At 35.6% G+C, this 21529-nt stretch overlaps 3 protein-coding genes and 1 long non-coding RNA gene across 15 annotated transcripts in view; 1 reads left to right on the top strand and 3 right to left on the bottom strand.

Moving 5' to 3' along the window:
• The window catches only part of Tlk (Tousled-like kinase), a 45363-nt gene extending 39847 nt beyond the window's left edge, over positions 1-5516 (top strand). For all 9 annotated transcript variants that reach the window (XM_085482662.1, XM_085482664.1, XM_085482665.1 and 6 more), the window contains 7 exons: positions 128-219; positions 320-467; positions 550-661; positions 778-916; positions 1006-1117; positions 1216-1323; positions 1401-5516. In XM_085482662.1, coding sequence (XP_085338788.1) covers positions 128-219; positions 320-467; positions 550-661; positions 778-916; positions 1006-1117; positions 1216-1323; positions 1401-1613 — 924 coding nt within the window. In that variant the 3' untranslated portion in view covers positions 1614-5516. The remainder of the gene's footprint in view (positions 1-127; positions 220-319; positions 468-549; positions 662-777; positions 917-1005; positions 1118-1215; positions 1324-1400) is intronic.
• Top2 (DNA topoisomerase 2) lies at positions 4640-14028 on the bottom strand. The gene is made up of 22 exons (XM_029314181.2): positions 13655-14028; positions 12744-13070; positions 12401-12644; positions 11927-12313; positions 11577-11816; positions 11243-11501; positions 10915-11084; positions 10611-10821; positions 9929-10517; positions 9600-9831; positions 9283-9482; positions 8943-9078; positions 8564-8863; positions 8012-8236; positions 7760-7948; positions 7544-7676; positions 7306-7455; positions 7129-7210; positions 6969-7051; positions 6759-6881; positions 6562-6677; positions 4640-6466 (listed from the first exon to the last, which is right to left on the bottom strand). The coding sequence occupies exons 2-22, from the start codon at positions 13043-13045 to the stop codon at positions 6329-6331; spliced, it is 4509 nt and encodes a 1502-aa protein (XP_029170014.1). The 5' UTR covers positions 13046-13070; positions 13655-14028; the 3' UTR covers positions 4640-6328.
• Positions 14029-15090: 1062 nt separating this feature from the next.
• Positions 15091-21504, bottom strand: LOC114939783 (RNA-binding protein squid-like). 4 transcript variants are annotated; one of them, XM_029314196.2, is made up of 9 exons: positions 21220-21504; positions 18118-18158; positions 17902-18029; positions 17590-17736; positions 17332-17463; positions 16617-16878; positions 16268-16339; positions 15442-15560; positions 15091-15155 (listed from the first exon to the last, which is right to left on the bottom strand). In XM_029314196.2, the coding sequence occupies exons 1-8, from the start codon at positions 21357-21359 to the stop codon at positions 15490-15492; spliced, it is 993 nt and encodes a 330-aa protein (XP_029170029.1). In that variant the 5' UTR covers positions 21360-21504; the 3' UTR covers positions 15091-15155; positions 15442-15489. The 4 variants fall into 4 exon arrangements, with proteins under 4 accessions (XP_029170029.1, XP_029170031.1, XP_029170030.1 ...); XM_029314198.2 differs by having other exon boundaries at positions 16701-16878; XM_029314197.2 differs by lacking the exon at positions 16268-16339.
• On the bottom strand, positions 19652-21213 carry LOC114939786 (uncharacterized). The gene is made up of 3 exons (XR_003821331.2): positions 20490-21213; positions 20293-20359; positions 19652-20201 (listed from the first exon to the last, which is right to left on the bottom strand). It is a non-coding gene; the product is annotated as an uncharacterized LOC114939786 (long non-coding RNA).
• Positions 21505-21529: the final 25 nt, after the last annotated feature.

The following is a 21529-nucleotide window of genomic DNA, read 5'->3' as shown; positions in this document are numbered from 1 at the left end:
GACGAAACAAATTTCCATCATATTCATTTCAATAATTATATTAATCTGTACACAAGTGTGTGAGAATATTTAATTTATTTATTCTTTCCGTACCCCGTGTGCGGATTTTTTTCTCTCTTTTCTACAGGCTTTTGACTTAAAGGAGCAACGGTACGTGGCTTGTAAGGTGCACCAATTAAATAAAGACTGGAAAGAAGATAAGAAGGCTAATTACATAAAGTGAGTATCTTCGAGTATCTATCGTTGTTTATCACAATTGTAATTATCATAGAAGAGCACTTTAAAAAAGATTTCTATCTATTATTTTCTATTACAACAGGCATGCATTACGAGAATATAATATACACAAGGCATTGGATCATCCGCGAGTTGTAAAATTATATGATGTATTTGAAATTGATGCCAATTCCTTTTGTACTGTTCTGGAATATTGTGATGGTCATGATTTAGATTTTTACCTCAAACAGGTATGCATAATTTATTTAATCGTTACTTTACGCAAAATGTCGTATAATCGTGTGTTTATTATTTTTCAATCTTATATTCCAGCATAAGACTATACCCGAGAGAGAAGCGAGATCTATTGTTATGCAAGTCGTATCGGCATTAAAGTACCTCAATGAAATAAAACCCCCAGTCATACATTATGATCTAAAACCAGGTAAACTTATTATATTAAAGGAGAACTTTATGGAGAACAAACTTGTTGAAAAAGTTTACTTTTGTTTTTAAAGTGAGTAAGCAAATAGTCTCATTGTTTGATGCTCTTGTTTGCAGGTAACATTTTGTTAACCGAAGGTAATGTGTGCGGCGAAATAAAAATCACAGACTTTGGTTTAAGTAAAGTTATGGATGAGGAAAATTATAATCCAGATCACGGAATGGATCTAACATCCCAAGGAGCGGGTACTTATTGGTACGTGTTTTTCTACACTTTTCTAAATTATTTTATTATATTTACATTAAGCCTTATTAGAAATTATCAAACTTGTATACATATCATAGGTATCTACCTCCTGAATGTTTCGTCATTGGCAAAAATCCTCCTAAAATATCGTCCAAAGTTGATGTCTGGAGTGTAGGAGTTATATTCTACCAATGCCTATACGGTAAAAAGGTATTTATCGTGATACAGATTTATCGCATATAAAATTCGTCGTTCGTTCTTTGCGAGTATAATAAAAATTGCAAATATCTTTCATCACATTTTCGCAGCCCTTCGGTCATAATCAATCGCAAGCCACCATATTGGAGGAGAATACGATATTGAAGGCCACAGAAGTCCAGTTTGCGAATAAGCCGACCGTCAGTAACGAAGCGAAGGTAGTGTTAGCAATCTAAATTTATGTTTATAGAAATGAAAATATGTCGCTCTACAATGCAACGATTTGTTGTTGCAGAGTTTCATAAGAAGTTGCCTAGCGTATAGAAAGGAGGAGCGCATAGACGTACTGACATTAGCTAGACACGAATACCTACAACCCCCAGTGCCAAAACATGGCCGCCAAGCGAACAGCCAGCAGCAACAGCAACAGCAGCAAATACAGCAGCAGCAACAGAGTTCGTTCAATATCGGCATGTTTAGTGGTATGAACGCGTCGAGCAGTTCGTAGTGGAGAGGAAGAACTAAGGACGAAATCCTCGATATATACTAATACATGCCAAATCTTGAGCGCTCGGACTGTGCACACCATCTCATCTTAGGGAAATAACGATTACTATAATCAATTGTAAATACTAAAAACCGGATACTATCACCGTCACTACCACCCACCACTACTACCACTACCACCACCACCACTACTATTACCATAACTACCACCGCCATCACCACACCGTCACAACTATACTTACAGGATCGACTACATAGGACATTGCAAGAGAGATGCGAGACTGGTCATCCGCAAGTCCAGAAGCTTGCGTCTTTCTACAAGCCACGCCACATTATTCAGCATGACAAAAAAAACAATGTTGTGTTCGTAAATATTCAATTGTATTATCGTTCCTTGTATCAAACAGTGCGCTGACTTGATAATAGTGTTTAAAAGAAACGAGAGAACGAGAGAGAACGAACGAGCGTGCGAACGAGAAAATAACATGTGATATGTCATTATGAGTTAAAAAGTGACGCTTAGATTAAGGGGGAGGGGGGAATTTAGAGTATGAGAGAGCGAGAGAAAGAGAGAGAGAGAGAGACTACGAATAAAATGGCTAAAAAACGATAAGAATTTTTCCGAGTGGAAGCAAAATCAAGTCGATGAAATGAAGAAAGCAACGAAGAATAGGAGAAAAAATAGGAAGAAAACGAGAAAAGCAATCGGAGCAATCGCTTTTACGGAGACAACGTTTTCCTCTCTCCTGATGTTTTAGTGTGTATGAGTGAACGCTAGAGGATTGTTAAAATTAGTGTGAATGTATATATTTATACTATATATATATATAAATATATATATATATATATAAACTAATAAATCCGACATAATATATATATATATATGGTGTAAAAAGGACGACGACAAACATTGACAGTGGGAAGACAACTGTGGTGGCTCTATCCTCGCATGACCTCCGGCGCTGGTTTCCGGCATTCCATGAATGCTCGGCCTGCGTATCATGTTACTTTATTCGAATATTAACATTATTACCTGTATCATGACTAATAACGACTAACATACACGCGCATCCACACGAAACATATACACGACACGATTACACGAAGGAGATTTGATTGGTTGTTCCTATTCTGAAACGAGAGTGGGCTTTATATCTATAATGCCGGAACGAATAGTCTGATAGAAAGAGTGAAATGAGAGAAAGGCAGAGAGAAAGAGAGCGAGCGAAAGAGAGAGAAAGAGAGAGTCGCGATGTGCTCCCAAAGTGAAAAAATTTATAGGATCGTAGTCCACTATTCGCCATCATTTAAAAAAGAAAAAGAAACGTTTTCACGCGTGTATGGTTTAAAAAAAACCCGCGACGAGATTTGCAGTATCGAAGCGCGCCGCGCATATTATGTTTTCCCTTCTTCACTCTACCTCCTCTTTTCTTTTGTCTCCTCTCCCCCTTTTTTCTCAAAAGAAATCGGAAGAGGGAGAAAAAAGGAAAGAGAGAGAGAGAAAACGGATCCAAATGTGTGTGTATAGAACAAGTTTCGCGCAAATGGCTAAACACAATAATAAACTAATCTGGCGACAGTTGAAAGAAAGAAAAAAGAGCAAATTTTTAAGGACAAGAGCCGCGAAACGCTATACCGACCCGATCATTATTTCTTTACTCGTAATTTGTTTTATATATATGTATGTTATATATAGATAATTATGAAATAGAAGACTAAGTTATTTTATCAAGTGCCCTTGCTTTGTATTATAGTCGCGTCCGTCGACGAGCCGTAGCTTCTGGGAGTAAAAGAGAAAAAGGAGAAACGGAATGTGTTGAGAGTGAACGAGAGAGCGAGAGAGAGAAAAAAAGAGAGACTGAGAGTGAGTGAGTGCGTGTGTTGTTAAAAAAAGTGTTGCGTCAGTTGTTGGTACAACGTGGGCACCAGGTATTGATGACGGCTCAATACCATCAATGTGATTGGCAAAAGTGTGGTGAGAGAGGAGAATACAATTACAAGTCTGAACAGAGAGTCTACTACTACTTAGATCCGCCGCTTCAATTTTGACAAAAAAGAGAAAAAAAGAAGGAAAAAATGCCAACCGTTCCCACATCCCTTATCCTACTTCTCGTGAAAAAAAAAAAGAGACACGCAGTCGCGAATGCATTTTTTTCTTTTAGCAAAGCATATTATCTTTTGACGATTTATTCCTACGATACAATTCCGAAATGGCATAATTTTGCATCATTGCTCAATGTAAATTTTTGTTTCTCTATGAGAACTGACGTAGATTTAAAAAAAAAAAAAAAAATTTTTTGTTGACTCGAGGAGAGAGATAGAGAAGGCGAAGCAAAATGTTTAAAATAGTAAAAATAAATGGAAGAATTGTCATTCGCATATCTTACGATTATATCGTTTTAACTTCGAATTAAATAGAGCTTATATCTTTCGAAATTGTTATAACCGGCCTTAAGATAATTGTCCGAAGGTATAATTCGATGAATATTTATGCCATATCAAATATCTTTTTTTTGTTACCATGATAAAGGTACTCGATGCTCGTATACTTTGTGACAGGAAGGATTTTATATTTGTACATATCTTAGGAATCTTCATATGGGAAAAGGTAATTGATGGACTAATCGCATGCATTCAAAATAGGAACAGAGAGAGAGAGATAGAGAGACATTTTTTTCCATTATTTTAACTGCGAGCATAAATAGAAAGGAGAAAAATATCTTCTTATCGCTTAAGGTATTCTCACGACCTACACACTGTCAAATATAATAAATTTTTTTTAATCTGCCCCTGCGTGTCGGCATAGTCACGATCTTCCTAAAGATAAAATGAAGTAAAAGAAACACTGGAATTGCGTCGAGGATGGTGTATGAAATGTTATAGCAATAAATTTACGTATTTGTGTATAATTTAAAAAAAATTAGTAAACTTATTAATTAAATATAAATCTCACGCATCTCTCTCTCACGGTGTGTATTACCCCTCGCTGCTTTTCTTTTCTAATGAACAAACATGTTAAACAATGAATTATCGAGTCTAAAAAGATAAAACATTTTATTGATATATCTATTTCGTGTATGCGAATTATATAAAAATGAAAATCGCTGAAGATACAAAGTATTGATTAGGCTGAAAAAACGCGCGCGCGCGAGGGATATATCATATAGTCGAATGGTTTCGACAAATTTATATAATAATCGGCTCTCTCTCTGAGTATCGAGATATACTCACTTAACAGCAAGTGCATAAGTCGCCGCGCTAATTCCAATCATTGATTCTCTTTTTTTCTTATCCTACGAATGAACGATTATATAGAACTAGTGCATATATATATATATATATATATATATATACACACATATATATATATATACAGTCAGAAATTGAATTTTGATGAACACCAGTAAAAGTCAATTAGTTTCCTCAATTTTTCATATGTGAATTATTATAAAATTGCGAAAAAATATCAATTGTACACAAGAGAGAGAAAGGGAAAGAGGAACCTAATTATATCAGGGAAATTAATCGTAACTTTCAATTTTTCACACTTAATCTTTTTCCTGACTGTAGTTTCAATTATGATTCTCTGTTCTTATCACACCATATGGACTTTCGCTCAGCATTTTAGACTCAAAAAAACTTCTTTGTTACCTACAATGAAACACGAGCACGAAGTAAACTTATTTTATTCTACGTGTGGTCAGTATGAAGTTAAAAATAAAACGTCCGACAGTTTTAGCTTAACCGATATTTGAGCGCCGCATAGTCGTAAGATCCGTTCTATGTATATATGTATAATAGACATTTACCGCTGTGTATAATTTTCTTTAGTCTTTTAGATAACCTTGGAAAAAACCATATTGTGACGCGTATGTAAAAATATATTTAAATTGTGTATATTTCATATTTTTCTTTCTTTTCATTTTTTATAAAACATTTTCCGGGATAAGTGTACGTCTCTTTTCTTTTTCAAGTTTCACCGAAGACAAATGAGATTCCGGCGGCGAGGAGTGTAACACGACAAAACGCATAACAATTGTGCGATAATCGTGAGATCTGGAAAGGACTGATCCCTTTGCATTGCGCGGTGCTAATTAATCTATCTAGACAATAGTAGACAGTGCTGGACGTTCCCTTCGCAAGATATGAGCCATGTATTTTATTTTCTTATAGGTTTTTCTCTTGGAAAGAAAGCTAACATGTGATCACAAATATAACACAACATGATCTTTGTGAATGAACAATGAATTTTTTTTCAGGAAGGACTCAAATCACGCGACGAGATTCGTGTGTAATGCAACTAATGTACGTCCTGTAGCGCCGTCCATTGCGTTTATTAGTTTTGCGAAACCGCATTCACAACACTATGCGTACTCGAGTAAACTTATATACAAGATTGTACGATGCGTTCTTTAAAAAAGAACACCCTAAAGTTTAAAAATGTCGCTCGAGTAAATCTTTCGAGTTTATGATTCGAGTAAATACGTCGAGAAACACATTTCTTTTTAAATACGTTTGGCAGATTCCAGTACACACTTCACGTAAAATTACTACTAGTGTCACGACTGACCTCGATGAAGACGAAATCTTATTACAATTCTTCGATTAAATTCTCTCTTCGTAACGATTCCTTGCGCATTCAGAGATTTATGCTCTAAACTAGGCTCTCTAGTCGATCACACTCGTCTCCGACAAAGCGCGAACGGAACATCTCTTTCAATCTGAGTCTTCGTCGTCGTCTGATTTGAGCGCGTAAGATACTGGCTTCCGAGCTCGACCCACAAGTTTGCGTGGCGGCGGCGAATCATCTATCACATTGTCTTCCTCGGAATCGGATTTCTTCTTCTTTTTCTTCTACAAAAAACAAGAACCAATTTCAAATTAGCGGACAAAAATCTTGCAAAACAAACGTAACAAATGTATCGATCTAAGACTGTTGTCGCACTTACTGTAATATTTTGTTTCGTAAATATGTCGTCCGTATCAGAGTCGTCGGATGATTTTGATTTTTTCTTTATCTTTCTCTTCAAACCTTTGCCGTTTTCGGCTTTCTTCTTAGCAGGTGCTGTAACGTAAAAGAGTACGGATTTAATGATTACACAGAATAAATTCTACTTAGTCATCTGACGAAATTAACGTCAATTACCCTTTTTAGGTGGCGTAAACTTTGCAGGAGAATCTTCTCCGGATGAGGATATTATAGATTTCTGTTGTTTCTCCGGAGAAGAAGAATTGCCGATCAACGAATCAAATAGTTCTTCCGAAGTTGCTGTAAAAATGAATAAGCAATCAGCACTTTGTTTCATATATAAATATTATATGTGTAATTTATTAATAATATAATATGCGCGCTTACGGGTTGGTTGAGGTTTTTTACTCGGCTTAAAGTTGTCGTCGGAATCGCTTAGTGCTATGAAATCTTTCTCTTTCTTCTTGGATCTGTAAACAAAAATATACGATCACAAATGGAGTTCTGAATGATCGGTTATAATATTGTATGTGATAATTATACATACACTTGTTCAGAGTCGGAAGATTTGAGACTGAACATTTCATCATCATCTGATTCTTCACTGCTCAGGTTATAATTCTTCTTGACTGTATTCACAAATAAATTTAGCGAATAATAACAATACAAAATACAATATATACTGTTTTAGTAAGCTTTGGATCAACAAAAAAACGATCGATACCTGCATTTCTGCCAGACGACCGGGCGGCTACCTGCGGAGTTGGCGAGATGCTGCTGAAATCGATTTCATCATCACTCTCGTCTGAATCCTTGTCTTTCTTCTTCGCTCCTTTCTTGATTGGCTTGAATGGCAACGTTGATTGCTTCAATCCTATTTACAATTATGAAAGTATATATTGTTAAAAATGTTTACTTGAAAATACATAACATGCAAGCGAATGCAAGTACTGAATACCGACCTTTTTTTCCAGCTACTTTCTTTTCTAACTTTTCGGGAGACGTTCCAAGCCTTTGTTCGAGGGATTTGGTATTTGAATCAACTAACGTATCAAGTTCGTCTTTCTCTTCGACAGAAATTGGCTCTTTCTTCACCTGATATAAAAGATTTACAGAGATATAATAACAAACTAGATATTTAAAAAATTATAAATCAAGATAATATATAGTAGACTTACCCTTGGTTTCTTTATTATGCCTTCCTTCTTATCTTTTGATACAATATCTGCTTTTTCTATCTTTTTCTTCAATTCAACATCAATAGTGGGAATTATACGACGAGTATCTTCATTTTTGTAGAATCTTGAAGGCGGTTTTTTGGTGGTTTGTTTTGCTTTGTTCTCTTCCTTCTGCTCCTTTTCTTCCAACTATATACAAAAATCACGTGACAATTACTTTCATTTCGAAAGAGGAGAAAAAGATAAATGTACCTTATTTAATTCAGCCAAAAGATTATCCAGATCCTCTTTCCACAAAGAGATCGGAGTGCGAGCTTGCAGTCGTTTTAACTCTGCTAACTTCTCATCCCGTTGTCGCAATAATTCATCCTTCTTTTCCTTTGTTAGACTCCACATTGTCATTCCGAGAAGATAGTCGAAATTCTCCTTCTCTATCGCCGACGTGGTCGGAGCATCATCTTCTTCTGCGACTTCTTCCTATTCGTTTACAATTAAAATAATTGGTAAGACTTCATATTTAATAATAAGGTTTTTCAGAGATAATCATAATTTAAAGCCCTTTAAACAAAAGTTTCTCATTCATTTTTATTAAACGGCAAAAGTTTTTGCGCCGAAAAATTTATCCATTAGAAAACGTTTGCGTTCATTGAAAAACTTTTTCAATTATGAGCTACGACATTGAAAGTTTTTTTTTCTATATTAACTTACTTGATCTTCCTAATGCAGCGAAATAGATAAATACAAATAAGTAAAAATATGATTTATTTGCAGATATACAAACTTTTCAGACAAAATTTTACTCACCAACACTTGCTCTCTATTTTGTGATAATTTCCAAACCATGACCGGATCCGAATCGTAATTGCGTCTAACCAATTCCGCTATCATGTCCTTTTTCTTCTTATTTTCTACTACTAGAGTGCCATCGCATTTCTCGAGAATAAAACGGCCCTGATTTGACAGCTTAGCTGACTCCGCCTTTAAAATTCCTTCCAAGTAATCTTTTCTCTTATGATACATTTCCAGACGTACTTTATAAAACCCTTTAAATATCTGTATCACGTTATCGTATTTGTTCAAACAATGATTTTCGTCGAATGCGCACTGTAACAAAAAGATGTCGCATTGAATTCCTCTTCTTTATTTACAGCTCGTGCTATATCAATATATATGATCTACATACCATAGATGTTATTGTCGTAGTTGTTTGGATTTTAAACGCTTTATGAAGACCATCCCTTTCTAACTCCAATAATTTGTCACGATTCATGATTACTATAAAGTGCACTGCCGTATCTGTGTTGTATTCTTTATAATCACTGAAAAAATAAAAATAGAAAGAATTACCATAAATCATTGAATTAATTATATAATATTGTAGTAGTCAAAAGAATATGTATGCGAGCACAGGAATGTATCGTGAATGAACAAAATAACTCAGTGATTGCTTTAAGAGATTTTAAATTTGAATTCCAATATGGCTTTAATATTGTTTTCTGCTCATGAAGATTTACAATACTTACGTGATGATAGCTGGCGTTTTATCAGTTCCGTGTAACATGGGCTCTAACACAGTTTCTTTATAGGTTTGCGTCCATGTACCAATAGGAAGTTCAGTGATTTCCACCTTATCGGGTCCAATCACTGATATCTCTCCGCTTATAACGTAACGATACTCGCCACAGCTCTCCACGACACCTTTGAAATTTTTGTAGTATGGTGACTAAAAAATAAATTAATTACATGACACAATTAAAAATTGATAAATATCAATACTTTTTTGTGAGAAAAACACTCTTCCATTCTTTATTTTTAAATAATTTAATATCAAATATTGTACCATGGGTTTCGGCTCCGCACCGTCCATCATTTTATGAAGATTTTCAATAATTTCACGAGGATTATAATTTGGAATCTTTGTCATCCATCCAGTACCGATGCCATCGGCGCCGTTCACCAACACCATAGGAATCACAGGCACGTAAAAGATAGGTTCGATCTTTTGATTATCATCATAATCGTGTCTCAGTAGAGCATCATCATGTTTATGAAATATGTACCTTGCCAGTGGACTGTACAAAAGAAAAAAGGAGAAAGTAAATTGCAAATGAACATATACAATTTCTTTTTTTACTTCGTTCATCTAGTATATAAGAATGCGACAAATACCTGAGCATCGTGAAAATATATCTCGGACTGGCGGCATCTTTTCCTCCGGCGAGCCTTGTACCAAACTGACCGATAGGCTGTAGAAGATTAATATTGTTGCTACCGACGAAATTTTGAGCAAGATTAATTATAGTCGCCATCAGGGACGTCTCGCCGTGATGATAAGCTGAGTGCTCGGCAACTGAACCCGCCAATTGTGCTACTTTTATTTCGCGTTTGTCGTTACGCTTTAAACAGGTGTAGATGACTTTTCTCTGGCCTGGCTTAAAGCCGTCAATCATATTCGGGATGGATCTCACGTTGTCGTAATTGCTGTACAATACCAACTCGACATTGACGAAATCCGAAAAGGAAACAGTGCGTGTATCCTTTTCGTAGAGATAACGCTCGCCGAGGCCGATCTCCTTTCGCCTCTTTGTCTCGTTCATATGGTTCATCAGCCAATCCTTACGTTGGTCGACGCATTTCTTACTGAATGCCATGATGATGTTCTGATCGTCTTGCTCGCCCTCGTATCGAAAGCGTATTCTGTGTCTGGCCATATTTTCAAAGTACTCCTTCGCCTCTTTGGCGGTAGAAGTACCCAAACCTATACAAATTAAAAAAAAAATTGTTAAATATAAATTCTATATATCGTAATGGTTAATGAAATAACAAGAATCCCAGATTTTTAAGTAAACACCTTTGTAGTATTTGATCTTATACGTGTGGAAATTTTCCGTTTCCTTCTTCCACGCCTCGAATTCTGGCAACGAGAAGAAAGATAAAACTTGGCTACCCTTAGTGGCCTTCACGATAGGTGTAATAAACTCTTCGACAAAATTCAGCTTCAACAACGACGGCCAATTATGATGGATAAAATTTATCAAAAGGCCTTTGATATGTGAACCATCCTAAAAAAATAAAAATTTAATTATAAAATTTTTTGTTAAATATATATATATATATATATATAATTGGCGTCTCTTGTACGAAAAAGATTTAACCTGATCCTGATCAGTCATAATCATCATCTTTCCATAGCGCAACGTTTTTAAATCATCTCGAGTCTCGTATTTCTTTTTGTACTGAAGACCAAGGATTTTGATCAAATTGTTAATCTCAGCATTCTCTAGGATTTGTTTGTGAGTAGCCTCTCTTACATTTAGCAATTTACCTATATATAATCAAGATATCAATTATAATAAAGTATAAAGTTATATTTCATATTATAAAGTTATATTCATATAAGTATAAAGTTATATTATAGTATAAAGTTATATTCATATTATAAAGTTCAATTTTTTAAAATTTTTTTTAGCAAGACAAAATTACCTCTCAGTGGAAATATGCCATATTTATCTCTGCCTATGGAAGCAATGCCGGACACAGCCATTGTTTTGGCTGAGTCTCCCTCAGTTAATATGAGGGTGCATTCCAATGACTTCCCAGTTCCTGCATCATTAGCATCCTCTAACTTGGGTATACCATGAAGTTTCCTTTGTTTTGACTTTGGGCCCAATTTTTCAAGCTGACTCGCAGCTTTAAACTTTGCCCAAGATAGCACTGCCTCCACAACACCGATCTTCGTAATCTGTAATTCGAAAAAATGGTTAAAAATGTGTGCAGAAGTCGAAAAAAACGTTCGATATCAAAAATTTGCATTTACCGAGCCGATGAACTTATCGGTGAGCGTGCATTTGGAGCCAAAGCTTTTTGCCTGTAGAGTCATGTTTTCCTTGGTTTGCGAGTCAAATGTGGGATTATTGATGAGACAATTGATGAAGATCCACAAGTGATTCTTGATTTGAAACGGTTTAATGGCTACACCAGCCTTATTTTTCTTCTTTAATGTTTCAATCAATTGTTTGACTACCATGTCAGTCACATGATCGACGTGTCTGCCACCCTATCAGTATTAAGAGCACAATTTTACATTTTATAAAAAATTATTGCTACAAATATAATTATGTATACTATAATTATATATACTAATTACAAATATAGTTGTTCCCTTACCTTTGTTGTTGCGATACTATTTACAAATGACATTTGTTGAAATCCTTTGTCAGATAAAGTGAGAGCTACTTCCCAACGCGGATTGCAATTCTCATATACAACTTTCAATGGATTGCCAATATCATCGTCTTTTCCTTTAATATAAAAATCAACATAATCTTTGAAATTCTTTACTGGAATACGAGTTCCATTCAGATAGACTTTAACGCCTTTTGAGGACGCAGCTACATCATATGCTCTTCGAGACATCAAAGATACAATATCGTTGTCGAGAGATTCCATATTAAACTTTGTTAAGTCTGGCGAAAACGTGACCTTGGTGAAATCTTCTCCAGAATATTCTTTAATCCTAGGTTCGCTAGCTTTTCCCATATTATTGCCCCATGTCTACATCAGAGGAGTAAAACTGTTAATATATGATAGTATACCAATAGTATAATAGAGATCATTAGAATATTGATGAATTGCACTCACTTGCTTCAAACATTTCTTGTATTCCTTGGTTGCTGTCTCAACGGTAAAACGATGACTAAAAATATTACACAACTTGGCGCCATAACCATTTCTGCCACCAGTCACCTTCTCTTCTTCATCATCATAATTTGACGATGTTAAAAGATGACCAAATATCATGGTGGGCACATACATGTTCTCTTCTTTGTGTATTACTACAGGAATGCCTTTTCCATTATTCCACACGGAAATAGTGTTATTCTCACTGTAAAACAATGTTACAACATAAAATTTACTCAGTGATATAATTTATATTAAAATTTTTTCAAACAAAATAATTCCAAAATTATTTTATATAACTTACGAATCAATATCAATCTTGATCATGTCCATCTTTGGATCGCGCTGCTTGTTATCAGCAGCATTTACCAGAATCTCATCAAAAATTTTGTACAATCCAGGAACATATTTAATTTCCTTCTGAACCATCATATCCTTCTCCTTGTCAAAAATCCACATTGTTTCTGTTACCGGTTGTACAGATCCAATATAGGTGTCTGGGCGCAATAGAATATGTTCCAACTGCGACTTCTTTTGATAAGTACTCTCGATGGTCTTCTTAGCCGGCTTGCTGTCGCCAGCCCCATTTTCTACAGCTGTACTCATCTTGACGCACTGTATCTTCAGATATCTACAAGTTAACAATAAACACATTATAATACAGACACTTATAATGAAGAGATTTATAAGCGAATTTTACTACTCTAAAAAAATTGAAACAAAATATATCTTGCAAGAACTATTTTTTTAAAATCATTAAACAAGAGAGCTTAAAATTAGACTACGTTTTGGACACTCGCAATATTTGTGAGATTATTTCATCCTTGACCGAAAGATAAATAGAAACAAATAACGTTTCGCGAAGAAAGTAGTAATTTCAATGATCCCAAACTGTGTCAAACTATCACTTTTGTATTCGAGATCGAGTTCAGATTGAAATATATTTCGCTCGCGGGTACGAAAATTATTACCGAAGGTGCGAGAGACCACGTTGGAGAGAGCTTTGAAAAATATGGCGGGAAAAGGCAGTCATCTAATTAGCGCGGTTCCGAGGGGACGATGACGCCGTTTGTTTTCAAGTCGGAGAGACAACCATCCCTCCCCCCCCCTCTTCGCCTCTCGACCCCTCAGACGATGGCGCGAAAGATTCAGCCTCGCTGGATTATCTGGACTTCGCGGACGAGGACACTGGAGTAGGAAGGACCGACAACGTACCTTCAACGACTACGTCTCGACGACGACAAGGATGCGCTGTCCGTTGAGAAAGCGTCGGTTGGTTCTAGGACCGCGGGACGTTCATTCGCGAGACTGCGGATGCTAATTATTGGCATATCACAGACGCAGGGAACAGGCGTCGTCCTAGACCCGGACGATGAGACGACGACGACAACGGCAACGACGATGATTTCGCGATCACTCTGATTTCGCTTCACTCGTTCGCGCCGGCGACCATTATCAGTCCCAAGCTAGAAGTCGCTTGTATGAAAATGTATATATCGCACACACTATACTCTATTCCACCGATTATATCCACCGACCGTGTCCAAATAACAAAAGATGCGACGCGGAGGCGCCAGTCTGCTCCTCCATTGGCGGAGCGAACTGTCACGGTGTGTCAAAATAATAGAGATGCGGCGCGGAAGCGTCAGTTGTTATCCCACCAATGACGCGCACAGTCACGGTGTAGAAATATTATAGATACGATCCGAATTTGTCCAGTTCATAGAGATATGAAAATGGCGCGCACAGTAACCGTGTAGATATTATAAATAATAGCAGAGAGAAATCTCTCTGATAATATATATTACCGCCTCGAGGATTTGTCTTGATTAGTCTCAATTAAATGCTATTCTGATAATAGATTGTCGCAATCATAAAGAATTTTTATTTTGTCTAGAATTCACGAATTATATCAGCTGATAGCGTTTTAAATTTGGAAAAATATAGATATATAAAATAAAAATTAAATGTGTAATTAAAATAAGATTATATGTATATTTCAAAAATCTATTCAATAATTGATAAGATCTTATAGAGCAGTTCAATATCAAGATTGATATTGATTACAATTGTTTAAGAAAAATCGTTTCACCATTTCTCATTCTCTTTATAAATGGTTGTTTATTGTTGACTTTCTTGAATTTAATCTAATTATATGAAATAAAGTCAGGAAGATAGGTGAGGTATAAAGGAAATTATTTTAAATACGCAAATAATTCCTCAATAATGACGCACATATTCTTCCGATGAGAAGAGGCACGTTGTCGTGCTTACATTGTATATTTTTATACAACTAATTCTTATTTCATTTCATATATCTATCGTACGGCGACATTACTTCTTGTAGGATTGTTATACTGTTAGATACTTCATTTCGTTTTATTCGGCATTACAGTCAAAAAAAAATATATATATTGATGATTTTATATGCTTGCTTTTCTACCGCAAACGCATTATTAAAAAAGAGAAAACCGACACAAGCTCGTATTGCAAACGGCAGAAAGGAAAGCATATAGATATAAAATAATAAATTGGACTTAAATACAAAATGAAATCGCTACTGTTATTTCCATCGTAGGTTTCGGTGATTGTGATTTTCGGTTAGCAGTTGTCCACATTGTCGAAAAATTGTCGAAATTCTTGCTAGGAGGGGCGCGGCTTAATGGAATGATAATTGGACGAATGAAGAGATCGGTAGTAGAGTGAGGAAGAGTACCTGTGAAAAAAAGATCAAACGGACCGTACATGTGTGTTGCGTGTATATTTGTAATTTTTTTCTTATAAATTATATTACAAAATATATATTAATCTCGGGCGCCGTGAAATTGGATTAAAAAAATCCTTTACATTGATTTAAATAAATTCATGCTTTTACAAAAAAATGGAAATAATAAACATCGATACATTCACAAATGTGTGAGGCGAGATTGAGAATGAGAAAAAAAGAGATTGCCGCTCTATTTCTAAGAGTGCGAGAAAGTTCCAAGAGCGCGGCAACTCACCAGCAATTACAACGCGATTTGCACTGCTGTTGCGAATGAGGATTTTCGTTAATAGGGCTGGTGCCTCTGGTTTTGGCGACCACCACCTCCTCTCTGCTTACCGCCATAGCCCGAGCCACCTGAAACAGTATTGATATTGTGTCATTAATCTCTACACTTATCTAAGACACAATTTATATATATATATAATATGCATAATTATTATAATTACATACACGAGCGCGAGCAGGCGCGCACACACACATACAACATTATACAAGATGGATTTTCAAGTATAAAACATAAAATACGCGCACCTTGATGAGAGGATATTACTATACACTATAGCTACTGACAACAATCAGGTATACTACACGGAAGAAGATGCTACAGATAATAAATATAAGAACAATGAGGCTACAGACTAAGGTAATAAGCTGCACACTATTCGGATCCATACCCTTTTCTTTTCGATACGCTTCTTTCTGGTATTTTTAATAATTTTTCTTCTTTTGTTATTATAATGAAAAAGCAGTACATGACAATTTGTATAAGCAAAGATGGCAAAAGCATTAAATATATATTTCCTTTACGAGCACTATAATGTTTCTACAGTTAAGATTAATCGAGAAATAAATTTAAGTCGAAATTATTATTTATAATCCGCGATTGAAAGTCGGGGTTAAATTGCTCCCATAGCAGTTAAAAGGATTATAAAGATGGGTGAAATATTTGAGCGGTGGCAAAGCGTCAAACTAAATATATACAAAATAGAGAAAGAAAGAGAGAGCAAAATATTAAAAATGATGGGTAGTAAGTATGTAACAAGGAACGCTGTAATGCGTACCTTTACCGCGTACACCACCGCGCCCGCCCGCGTAGCCACCATCGTAATTACCACCGCCATAGCCATAGCCATCTGCGTTTCATGAAACACATGGTACAAATAGAGTCAGTATCCGCACGTACCATATTTCGATATTTTAATGCAAAAGAAGAAAAAAAAGTAAAGTATATACACGGCCGCGACTTTAAAGGAAAAATTTCAATGACAGTTTTAGTCCGAAAAGATCCACAGATCACCAAGATACTGACGGATTTTATGATAGCGAGTACCTCACCCTGGGACATGATTTAAATTGAAAAATTCGCGATTTACGCTATATTGACGAAACAAACAAACAAAGGATAATCACCACCATATCCGCTGTAATCGTAACCACCGTAACCGCCGTAACCGCCGCCGTAGTAATCGTATCCTCCATAACCATCGTACCCACCGCCGTAGCCACCTTGACCGTAACCGCCGCCGTAACCGCCTCCGTAACCCTGTCCCCAGCCGCCTTGACTTCCGAAACCACGACCACGGCCACCTCGGGCGCCTCTACCTCGACCCATCATTCCACCGCGCATTCCACCCATGCCGTCCAATTTGGGCGTCGCCTTCTTCACGTCCACCTATGATAAGAGTTCAATATTAATAAGAGAAGTTTGATTTTCAATTGTGAAAAAATTATTCAGTGTTTACTCAAATGTCTTGTAAAAAAATTCCCCGATCTTCAAATAAAATAAGAAAATTTGTAAATGCAATTTTTTAAAAGTTTATTGTATACGTTTTTTAATATTTTCTATTCATATGATTGAAAAGTTATCAAAAGTGCAGTTTTTGTAGCATTTAATACTGATTTATTAACTTGAAATTTAATGCGAATTTGTGAATTTAAATAACAACAAAGTGCGATATATCATTACTAAATGCTAAAAACTAAAAATATATAAAATATAATATAAAATAAAAATAGAAGACAAAAAATAATTCATTATAAATGTTTTAAGGAATATTAATTTATATATAATAAATTTAAATTATGATCAAAGTTTAAACTATTTTAATATTAAAGAAAAACTCACCGCTTTTCCATTGATGGTCTGTTTGGGCGTTTTGAGTAGTTCGTTGACAACTTGCTCAGATTCAAAAGTAATAAAGCAGAAACCTTTCCTCTGGTTCTTTGTCTTGTCAAACGGCATCTCTACCTCGACAATCTGGAAGAATTTGAAAAATGCGCGATAATTTTGTTTTTTTTTTAATTTCATCTTAATTTCATATTATTTACAAATTATTTCCTTTTTTAATTTGGCTTCTCTATTCTTAAATCACGAAATACTTACGTTTCCAAATTGTGAAAAGAAGTTCTTGATATCATCGTCGGAGAGCTCCGTCGAAAGACCACCGACGAAGATCTTCCCGTGTCTAGCTTTTGCTTTTTTAGGGTCGACTTTCTTATTGTTGATAACGTGATCACCGGCTGACATAATCTGTAAGAAAAATAATTAGATTATTGGTACGTATAATATTGATCTACAACATTGAAGAGAAATATTTATTATTAATTAACTAATAATTAATATTCAATATATGATAAATTTAATTTTATTATTAAATATATTAATATATAATTTACTGGAAAAAAGAAAAATTACCTTATCGAGAGCCTCGGCTTTAGCGAAAACGATGAAGGCGAAACCTCTCGATCTTCCAGTGTTGGGATCTGTTTTGACATTAATACTCTCGATGTCTCCATATGTACTAAAATGTTCCCTTAATTCCTCTGAAAAATTCCGAAACAAAGTATAAAAGCACCTGTACTTCCGGAAAAAATGCAATCTATATCAATGATCAAGAATGAGAATACTCACTGTCAGTAGTTTCCCAGCTTAAGCCACCAACAAATAATTTTCTGTAAACAATAAACAGAAACGAAATTTGTAAATAAATGTAATGGAGGATAATACGCTTAATCGCCCTAACTTTCCAACCACTATCGCAGTACTACGATTGCTATATTATCTCTATTGAATTTTTATATAGGGCACACAATATTAAAATAAAAAAGAAAGAGAGAGATAGAAATTGAATGTGCCTCTATCAATCATAGAGTCCTGATTACTTCCGGTCAACCTGCAAAGCAATGGAACTAATTTATTTTTACCAAAGAAAGAACAAAGATATTTTTATGAATATTACATTAATTAAATTAAGATTTTCAAACTTTACATTTTAATGTTACATTTCCTATGCAAATTAGAATCATATTACGATTTAATAGAGCGCAATTAACGATCCATGATGCTATCTGGAAAACACTGCAATAAATTTTGATATTGATTTATGCAAGCACGATAATCATTCATTTTTTTAGATTGCAGAAAATAGAAATTCCAATTGCAACAACTTGCAATGTAGGTGTTGTCCTACAGTAAAGATTTGGAAAAATAAACACGTTCCTTGCGTGAGACTAAACAAGATTGTTATTCTGACAGGAAAAGATAAAAGTTCAAGATATACCATAATCCCTAGAACAAATGAACTCTGATAAAGTTAAATGTATATATTATTATACAAATACGCAGTTGCTACGCGATAGCGTAGTAAAATTGAAGTTATGAAGAGACGGCGGCATTGCGCAACCACACAGGCAACTCGATTTGAACATCATAAAAAAATAAGTTTTGTGAAAAACATTAAAAGAAAAAGTTTTAGAAAAATACATATGCATATGTATGTATGTGTGTATAATATTAATAAGTTTGTGTATATGTGAGAGTAAAAAAAAATGCATCAAAGAGAGCAAAGTACTATTATAACGATGATCCAAATAAGCTAAACTCCAGTAGTTGATATATACAGCTGCCCCTAAAGAAAATACAAATAACTTCTCTAAGTTACACACACAAAAAAAAAATAATCCCGATTATTAATATTGACCCAAAATTAGTGGCACGTGGTAGTAGATCAACTGCAACTCTATAATATTAAAGCTAAAAATTAATTTCCATATTACGACAGATTAACATTGGTCACTGTACGATTTTGCTCTGTTTTTATCTCCCTTGCTTTTTATTTTTTGCTTTTATTTGACTTCTTTTTAAACATTATTATGCGTTACATCAGACACTCGTATGCATACATATATAAATTTTTCTATTTTACAATTTATTACGATTCGTCTCTATTCTTAAGACACATTTTTTGTTTCTATTTTTTTGCATTCAAATAACAAGCTGCAATATGTACACATTTTGCTGTTTCTCTATCTTTTTTCCGGCTGTGTTAAGTCTGTATTTATATATATGTTTATCGAGATATATATATTATATATATATATATATATATATATATATATCGTTTTTGTATATCATCTAGGGCTGATGATAAATACCATGGGTACCAGTCACTCGCCGGTATCTGTTGTCAGGTCAGGTCACAGTTAGCCGGTTGCAAGCAGTCCACCGTAATCGCACTGGGACGTTTGCCACCTGCAGACCAAGTCACAGAAACTGCGTTAATGGCGTTCCGGAGGTCCTATAGGAGATGTTTGCATTGGCCCTAGTGTCTCTGCGCATTTGTTCATGCCCAAATAATCCAAATATTCATAATTCAGCGGAAATTACTCTACTCTGTATTATATCCAGCAGGCAAGTATGTCACTGCGACACATATTTTGATCTCAAGTAACATTTGACTCGACTTGACTCCAGCATATTTGTGTTGTCACGGAACATGATGAACTTGAGAATTCGATGCTCGATCGCTCGCAATAATTCCGACCCCAAAGTTCATTTCATCAAGCTTCGCAGCTCAATTCAGAGATCCCAGACAAGCATTGGATGTATTTGTCAATCGTTTTGATCAATTGACTAATCTGAATTTGACTGTAAACTGTTACTGTGAATAAGGATGACTCGTAACTGATCAAACGTGTGGATTTCAAAATTATATTCTATTAAGAAAAAAAAGAAAAAGAAATACAAATACACACAAAAATGTTATTCTTAAAGAATACATATATAAGTAGATCTACATATACATACAAACTTTATCAATGATGAAATTGTATCTGCCTTCCGTTAATTATAGAACTAGAAGAGAGTTAATTGGCTGAGTAAGAACAGAAAGAAATTTACAAAAAAAAGTTAGAAAGCTTGAAACAGACGGACACATACCTCATAACTATAGCATGTGTAATTATAATTACAGTATAATATATAATAAGTATAATTATATTTACCTTATTTTATTTATAAAAAACTAACAATATGTAAAAATATATTTCAGATTTACTATGTAAGGGCAATTGTATTCAATAATTCACACAATTATAATTTTATCCCATATATATATATATCGCACGATAAATATATAATAAAACATAAAGCTGTAAAAAAATGTTAGATTTGTCGCGTGTATTTTACTTTAAAAAAAAGTAAGAAACACAAAGGTAAAAACGAACTCGCCGGGACATAAAAACAAGAAAAAAAAGGAAGAAAGAAATAGAACAAAGCGAAGAAGGTATGACGCGCGAACGAATTCTTTCTCAAAGAGAGCGGCGTAGTAGAGAGAGAGAGAAAGAGAGAGAAAAGCACTCCATCTCGTACGCTAGGAACAATAATGAAAGAAAACTCCGTCTGTTCGCGGGGGTGGATGCAAAAAAGAAACGTACCATCGAAGATGTCGCAATCGCGCGAGCCGGAAGGATCGCGCGGGAACGCGATCGACATCCGGTGTACGGGCGATGGGAGCGGATTATAATTTCAGTTTTCCCTCGAGCCGGCCCACGGCCATTTTGTTCGACGGCCACTCTCTCGTGTCGCGAAGCCCGGGAGGGGACGCCGACTGCGATTTCGCGGGAAAACGCGTCCGCGGGACGCTAAACGCTCAAAGAAGGATCGGCGAGATCGCGCGAGTCGCTGATCCCGTCGTCTCGTCGCTTTCGGCGCGATAAACTCGAGAGATCTTACCTGTCCTCTTGGGAGTCCTGGCCATTCTCCACGGCGTCTCCACCGCCACCGATGCCGCCGCTCTCGGCTTCGCCGTTCTTGTCGAAACTTTGCTCCGCTATGTCTTCACTGAAGTCCTTGCCCTCTTGTTGATCTGCCATTGTTTATGTCGTGTTTTATGCACTCGCCGTACTCAAAAATACGGGGGAAGATCGAGTAGATAGAAAATAATCACACTCGCGCTATTAGGGGAACGTCTGCGCCGAGACGGATCCGTGGTCGAAAGGAGGATGAGGGAAATGTCAGTGTCGCCGCGACTCGTCCCGCCCTC

The sequence above is a fragment of the Nylanderia fulva genome, unplaced genomic scaffold, assembly GCF_048542155.1.
Source record: "Nylanderia fulva isolate GAGA-0341 unplaced genomic scaffold, ASM4854215v1 Scaffold21, whole genome shotgun sequence".
Lineage (NCBI taxonomy): Eukaryota > Metazoa > Arthropoda > Insecta > Hymenoptera > Formicidae > Nylanderia > Nylanderia fulva.
Note: the sequence above shows the minus strand (reverse complement) of the source record. Positions and strands in the feature narration are given on the sequence as shown.

Coding starts and splice junctions, on each gene's coding strand:
- Top2 (XM_029314181.2), bottom strand. CDS start 13,045: ATGAGTACAGCTGTAGAAAATGGGGCTGGCGACAGCAAGCCGGCTAAG. Junction 10,518..10,610: donor TAAGATCAAATACTACAAAG/GTGTTTACTTAA, acceptor TAATTTGTATAG/GTTTGGGTACTTCTACCGCC. Junction 9,483..9,599: donor GTGCGGAGCCGAAACCCATG/GTACAATATTTG, acceptor TTTATTTTTTAG/TCACCATACTACAAAAATTT.
- LOC114939783 (XM_029314196.2), bottom strand. CDS start 21,359: ATGGCAGATCAACAAGAGGGCAAGGACTTCAGTGAAGACATAGCGGAG. Junction 18,159..21,219: donor CAGGACTCCCAAGAGGACAG/GTAAGATCTCTC, acceptor TATTGTTTACAG/AAAATTATTTGTTGGTGGCT. Junction 15,561..16,267: donor CGGTGGTGTACGCGGTAAAG/GTACGCATTACA, acceptor ATACTGTTTCAG/GTGGCTCGGGCTATGGCGGT.